Source organism: Apaloderma vittatum, unplaced genomic scaffold (assembly GCF_000703405.1).
Source record: "Apaloderma vittatum isolate BGI_N311 unplaced genomic scaffold, ASM70340v1 scaffold40908, whole genome shotgun sequence".
Lineage (NCBI taxonomy): Eukaryota > Metazoa > Chordata > Aves > Trogoniformes > Trogonidae > Apaloderma > Apaloderma vittatum.
Genome location: NW_009730834.1, coordinates 27,195 through 34,605, shown reverse-complemented (window position 1 = coordinate 34,605; position 7,411 = coordinate 27,195). Strand labels below are relative to the sequence as shown.

The 7,411-nt window shown below is 45.9% G+C and overlaps 1 protein-coding gene across 1 annotated transcript; it reads left to right on the top strand.

Moving 5' to 3' along the window:
• Window positions 1–3,061: 3,061 nt before the first annotated feature.
• On the top strand, window positions 3,062–4,104 carry MCHR1 (melanin-concentrating hormone receptor 1; the record flags this gene model as incomplete). Its single annotated transcript, XM_009874937.1, has 1 exon — window positions 3,062–4,104. A coding segment is annotated over one exon (1,043 nt), but the record flags the coding sequence as incomplete, so codon positions are not given.
• Window positions 4,105–7,411: the final 3,307 nt, after the last annotated feature.

Here is a 7,411-nt window from a genome sequence, read left to right as displayed (position 1 = left end):
GGTGGTGTCGGCAGAGATGAAGCAGCACAGCTACATAGGGATAGGAACGAGGCACAGATATGATGAGCCATCACTGAAGAGGAAAGCAGAGATCCTCATCAGCCTCCTGTTTTCTCCATGCTACCACCATTCCCCAATCAACAGTTTAGGCCAGCTGTCAATGGTGCAAGTTGGTGGAACTCTTCACCAGAAGGTGTTTTGTACATGTCCTTTATAAGCTGAAAGCGTGCCTTAGGTGCTTCCTTCTGAAATGCAGTATAAAGATGTAGTTTGTTAGGTACCTGGACGTAGGTGAGGTCAATCACTGTAGAGAACAACAACAAAAAATATCAGGCCAGTTCACACCGTGCAGTTCCCTTTGGGACTTTTAAAAAAGAGTAACAGGGCAGCCACAGATCTACCAGCAAGGACAAATCAATACTTGAAATAGCTGTTTCATTAAACAAAGTACAGCCACTTGGATGTGCACAGAAGCAGCACTAAAAATTCAGATTCAGTGATATCTCAAGATGAAAGAGACTTTAGAAAAAGAGATAACTTTTGAATATTTGATAGTCATGCACTTCTGACTCCAGTTTATAATACACACATGAACTACAGCTTCATCCTAGCTTCCAGATAATAACACTTCAAAGTCCTGCACATACAAATACCAGCAGCAGGAAAGATGTTACAGCACTACTCAGGCTACCTTTCATATGACGCCTTTGAGCATTCACACATTCTGCTTTAAGGCCAGCTGAGCTCATTCCAAATGTTACAGGAGCAGGATGAGCACTGTCTCGATTATACTGCAGGAAAAAGACATTTTGTTCCAAGTTCCTGATAACAAAGTGCTCTTTATATTTCACTCATACAATCCATTGCCACCATTTTAATAACAAAATTTGGGACTAAAAAGAAAGGAGAGCAGAGCTTGTAATAGCTACATGCAGTACAGCAGGACGACAGTCCATATCTTCCAATTTTTAGTCTGCCTTCTTCAAGCACTGAGGAGGCGTGAGATCCGTTTGTATGCTCAGCAGATGCACGGGCTGGGTGCTGAAGTGTAAATATCAGGTCTCAATAGAGTGCTGATGACAGTATGTTATCTACCAAAAGCCATGTAACATGGGGTATTTCCTTGCATTAATGAGCAGTCATAGGGAACAGGGACCATTTAAACCCCGCAAACAGCCTGGACTAGCCTTTTTTGTCTTAGCAACCAAGCCCGGTTTTCACCTTCAGGCTCCTGCCAGTTCTCCTGTGCCTTACTGGCTGCTTTGTGACCTGTGTAGAGGTTTTCCTATGAAACAGTGCAGCAATCACTGCTGGATTCTGACTCTGGCCTTGCTTATGCTCAAGCTGACTGCTTCCTCATGCCAGAAGCACTGAGGCAGTAGTAGCTCATCACATCCCACCTAAGAACACTGAAATATTACATACAGTTGATAGGGCACACATTTTTCCAGCCACAGGCCAGGCCAGCAGTGTAGCCCCAGTTATCTTACCAATTCTGTCACACCAAAGTAAATCTGGAGAAGTTTGTACTTGCGAATTCTAGAGGTCAGAGTCAGCAAATGTAACCTCAGCAAACTATTTTGACAGATGCAACACCTTACGAGTATCTGTTGTTTCACTTAATCTCATTTTCAAATTTTCCATAGATTCTGTTGGAGGAAACTTCTCCACTTGTCCATGTGTAAGCTGCTAAGAAGATGGAATAGTAAAGCGATTGAAAACATTTCCAATTAACACCACATTGAATCACGTGCAATTCAATGAAAGACACGTGATCTAGGCTTAGGGGCTATCACGCATATCTTTGTAACAGACACAGAAATAGCTTGCACAAAGCCTTCCCTTAGGGGGAAAAAAAAAACAAACCAAAAAAAAAAGCCAGAAACCCAAACCATAAGGTCCCATAGGAGAGGGGTAATGAAGTAAGATTTGCCTCAGCTGAGAATGTTGGTTTCTGACTCCATCACATACTGTGCTTGTGGAATAGAGAGCACCACAAATCAGTACATTAGACACTACCACCTGTGCCCGAGAGCAGAAATCCCTATTGGCCGGCACTAAGGGATTGTGACTTCAAAATATTATTTTTAAGATGGATTAGGGACAAGACAAATGTGAATTGTTTTATATTTGGGCATCCCACCCTAAAGAGCAACAATCAAGCATCACTGCTGATAACCTAAGTGTTATCAGACAAGAATTTTGCTTTAGTAATCCACCTACAGCCAGAATTCAGACAGCAGCTTTAAGCCATGTTTTTCTCCTTGTAGAACTAGGGCATTCCCTGTCAAAGTGCCACTCTGAAACACACTCTCAAATTCCTGTCTGGCCACAGGCCACACACCTGGATATCTTTCTAGAAGAGAAACTAGAAGAAGGGAAAAAACGAGGAAAGTTGGAAAGAACTGCATGCTTTAGCCAAACCCTGGCAACTGGGCTGGGACACAGCCAGGGTACAGTCCCAGATCTCATAATACAGACAAGCATTAGTTATCTGCCTTCACGGCCAGTGGAATCTGTGTTTCATACTGTACAACAGATAAACCACCCAACAAGATGAGCTGAAGCTTTCTAACAATAGTTTGAGCATGGCTATATCCAGATTTTGGCACCCACATAGAGACTTCTCCAGTGTGCAAAGCACCAGCTGCCTCACTCACTTCCCTCAAAAATGGCTGGAAACCCAGCACTCCCTGGAAGAACAGTTACTGTCAGCTCTGTCAGACACTGGTGAGTGCAGAGGCACCTGATGTTAATGTCACATATCCCACCCATCTTCCCCTCCCCCCAAAAAAATCTAAGAAGTTTCAGAGCAGAGTAGAAGTACATCAGGACAGCTCAGGAAAGATGCCTACTCATTGGCATATTTGGGTGGTGTGCTGCACGTACCAAGTGGCAGAGATGGAAGTGTTGAATGCCCTGCTAAGCCTCTCCAAGTACTGCAGTACAGCATCCCAAGCTACATCTTTGAGAGGGATCCAGCTGCAGGCCAGGGAGACCACACAGAGATGTAGAGAGGTTGCCTCTGGATTGCACTCATTGCTTTGCTTTATTTTGGCAGTAGCAGAAAAGCCAGCACCGTACACTAACGTGATCATGCCCAGCCTCTTCAGCATCATCTGTTTCCTGGGCATTGTGGGGAACCTCATTGTCATCTACACTATTGTTAAGAAGAAGAAGCTGAGATGCAAACAGACTGTGCCTGACATTTTCATCTTCAATCTCTCCATTGTGGACCTCCTCTTCCTCTTGGGCATGCCCTTCCTCATCCACCAGCTCCTAGGCAACGGCTCATGGTACTTTGGAGCTCCCTTATGCACCATCATCACTGCCCTGGACACAAACAGCCAGATCACTAGCACCAACATCCTTACAGTGATGACACTGGACCGTTATCTGGCGACTGTCTACCCTCTGAAATCTACCTACATCCGGACCCCGTGTGTTGCAGCTCTAGTTATCTGCTTGGTGTGGCTCCTCTCCTTCCTGACCATCATTCCTGTGTGGATGTACGCAGGTCTTATGCCTCTGGAGGATGGAACCGTCCGCTGTGGTCTCCTGCTTCCCAACCCAGAGACCGATATCTATTGGTTCACCCTCTATCAGTTCACGCTGGCATTTGCTGTGCCACTGATTGTGATCTGCGTGGTCTATTTTAAGATCCTGCAGCACATGGCCACCACTGTGGTCCCATTGCCCCAAAGGAGCCTCCAGGTACGTACGAAGAAAGTCACCCGCATGGCAGTTGCCATCTGCTCTGCCTTTTTTATCTGTTGGGCTCCCTTCTACATCCTCCAGCTCATTCACCTCGGCATCGACACACCATCCATGGCCTTCTTTTATGCCTACAACTTTGCCATTAGCTTGGGCTATGCCAACAGTTGCCTCAATCCCTTCCTTTACATCGCCCTCAGCGAGACCTTCAAGCGCCAGTTCTTGGTGGCCATCCGCCCTGCAAAAGAGCCATGTCACAACAGCAGCTCTGTCAACAACAACAGCATGACGGAGGCCAGTGTTTGTCTGAAACTGGCACCAGAATCCACCCAGCAGACTCAGTTTCTGGAGGACTTTTCCCCACCTTCACTGCCTGTGACCGTTCATTAGGGCACTCTGAAGCGATCACAGCAGAAAGCCTTCAGATCTTTAAGTCAATGGAAAGCAGCAGCTTCAGGCAATTCTTGGTGAAGCATATGAACTAAAAGCTTGCACCTGCAAGCTTCCAGGTGCCTCCTTTTCCCATTGCAGGACTCCGCTCCTACACTGCCCTTAGCCTATGAGATGCTGCAAACTGCTGCTTCTTTCCACTCCTGCATGGGAGGACCCTATCACACAAGACACTGGACCCCCACAGAGGATGAATGAAAAAGACAGAAATAGGGTTTGAAGGGGAAATGTTCACCCTGGAAGAGTAAAACCGCTATCAACAACATTGTCCAATGTTTCCTTGCCTCTTGGCCTAACCAGGGCTCCTAAGCAGCGCGTCAATATAGAGCTTCTTCATTCAGAACATGAACTTTTGAAACACTATGTCATATATTTATTTTTTATAAGAAATCTCACCTGCAAACTCTGATGGCTCTGCATATCCTAGAAGCAAACAGCAGAGAGAGATCTTGGAGCCACAAGTCTCACTTAGGTGCGTCACTTGGCCTTTTGGTCCAGCCCCGTCTGCCTCCAGTAGTCCGTATTGTTTGGCAACCAAGTCATTTTCAAGAACTGGCTAATTTTGATGCTAATCCTAAATACTTCATGCAAAACCAAGCAGATAACAATTGCATTGCTTCAAGGGACTCCAAATAATTCCCCAAACTACTGCTGCTAACACCAGCTTTGTGGCTTTTCATGTCAATGAGCAGATTTTCACACTGCCAGTTCCTCATGCTGCTCTTGTGCCTCACAGTCTGCATGACTATCGGGGAACCCCAGGCAGAGAGTTTTAAACATGGCTAAAAAACACAGTGTACAGAGATCTGTGGAGTGAGAAGCTGTAAAAAGGCAGCTGAGAGGAAGCAGAGTTGTTTATGCAGCTTCCTCAAAATAACAAATTCTTCGCAGAGTCAAAAGAAGGAAAATTAAATCTCTGTGTTTTGTATGTGCAGCTTTAACAGTTGGAGGTTAGGAAATAACTTTGCTCATTAGAGACACTAGAGAAAAGACAGCATAGATCAGCTAAATGAGGGGATTATACGGACAGCCTGCGCAGGGCTCCCAGGGGACCATGCAGGCATTGTTCAACACTTTGTCAAACATGGAGAAAACGGGGACTGTAGATGAATTTAATATAAAGAAGAATTAAAAACATCAAACAGCACAAAAGAATTTGTTACTATGCTTGTGGTTTCATGCTACCAGCCACCCACAACATACCCAGAACAGAAATTCACCCTTACAGAGCTACACAGGAAAATTGTGTCACTTGCACAAGACTTCCTAAGCCATATGCACAGCACACACACTGCTCATAGGTATTTTTAAGTACAGCCATTACTTCAGTCTACGCCCTGTAGAAAACACACAGCCAGTCACTCACCTTTGGTGATCTAAGCACGCTGGTGTGCAGTATCAGCACTTTTGATTTCATCAGATGGAGCGCGTTGCTTTTCGAGTCACTGAACAAACCCCACAACAGAGTCTCTCTGTAGCTTCGTCCCCGGGCCCAATCAACCTGCACCCACCGCAGCAGCACGTCCACGCCGTGACTGCATGATATCTTGTCAATTTTTTGCCCACATTTCCCTAGGCAATAAAGCCAGACGAGCATATATGGAGCTTTCAGGCTTTACAGCTCTAAAAATCTTTGTCCCATTTTAAGTGCCAGGAATCTTTGCCTGCTGGTTTTCATGGAGCTGCTTTGCTCTTTGGTCAGTACTCTCCCCAAACGGCTCAGGAGCGAAGGTCAAGGAAGATGTGTGCCATGCCAAGCCAGACTTGCTCTCAGGACAAGGGAAGCTGTTGTGTTACTTTTTCCCATAAGGAAGTTAAGGGGAAGGCTGGCACATTTCTCCATAAAGCAGGTGGCAATGATTGGGTGGGGTTTTTTTCTCCTTTAATACCAGCAATGAGAGTATAAGGAAGGTGTAAACAGACTGAATTGTCAGGGCTCTCTGAGAGCAGCACACTGAAGATACTGCTTCCACAGTTAGGGTGTTTATGGCTGAATGAGTCTATTCCGCTCTGAAGTGAGTCACTCTGACCCAGTATGGCCAAGCCACACGCTAAAAACCACAGGGACACTGTGGGTCAACCAAGAAGGGAGGACAGCACCAACAGATACAACTCTAAGATGAGTTTTTGCAGAGTAGACCTTCTCTAGATCTCACTATGCTGAAGTCAAGGCACAGTACACAGGCATCTTCCCAGGCTGAAGTTCATTTAGATCTCATTTATGTGCAGTGGGAGTCCATGCTAGAGACACCTGGTCCCAACACCAGAGACAAGGCTTTCCATTAAGCCCATGTCCCAGCAGAGGCACCTGCCCCTTCCCACCATCCTGCAAAGGGTTGTGTTTTCCATTCCCTCATGTTCCTCCTTGTCTCTCCCCAAGGTGTTTCCTACTCCAGATGTCTACACGCTGGCTGTGGTTTCCCCTCCCTTTCCACGTACATCCATAAAAGCAATGGAAAACACAGTTTAGAAAAATAAGGATATGGATACCTGTGGATGTTCTGGGAGGTTGGGAAGAGAGGTACAGACAAAGCAAACAAACAAAGAACATGGACACTATATAGCTTTTTGTCATTCTCCCTAAATCACCTCAAAGCACAAGGCAAGGTGAATAAAAGCATCTCCTTTCAACACAAACTTTTTGATCAAAGGCCTTCAGAGGTGTCCCTCTACCTAGGGGGTGAGGTAAGGACTTCCAAAACCTAAACAGTCGGTGCATCTTGGTGCGACCCACCCCAGGATCCTACCCCTTTTCCCTGTTTTTCAGAGCAAGCTTTGTTAAGTCTGACAGTCTGCTGACGTTCTGGTTGGTGTTCAGCTTCACCTCTTTGTCTGTTCTGCTCTTTGTATTTATTATGTGATCCCCCCCCATCTCGGTGCCTCTGTTACTGATGGCAGAGCCTGAATAAAAGGCATCACTAAGTAGAAAAGGACACAGGACACAGCTACTTGCGCAGAGATAGGCAGCTGAAGTGCTGTGAGGTCTGCCTGAAAGGGGAGGTGAGAAGGGCACAGAGATAATGCAGCAGCGTGTTTCCCTGCAGTCCTGCCTCCCATACACAGCCCATTGTCTATCCTGCTTGAGAGAAACCAAGGGAAATCCAGCTAAATAACCAGGGGGAAAACACACATCCAAAACCAAAGGGTGATGGAAAGAAGCTATTCAATCTAGTTGTTCAGATCAAGAGCCTGCTATGCTCATCCAGCATATTTTCTCATCTCTTTTTGCCAGCACTTTTCCCGTACA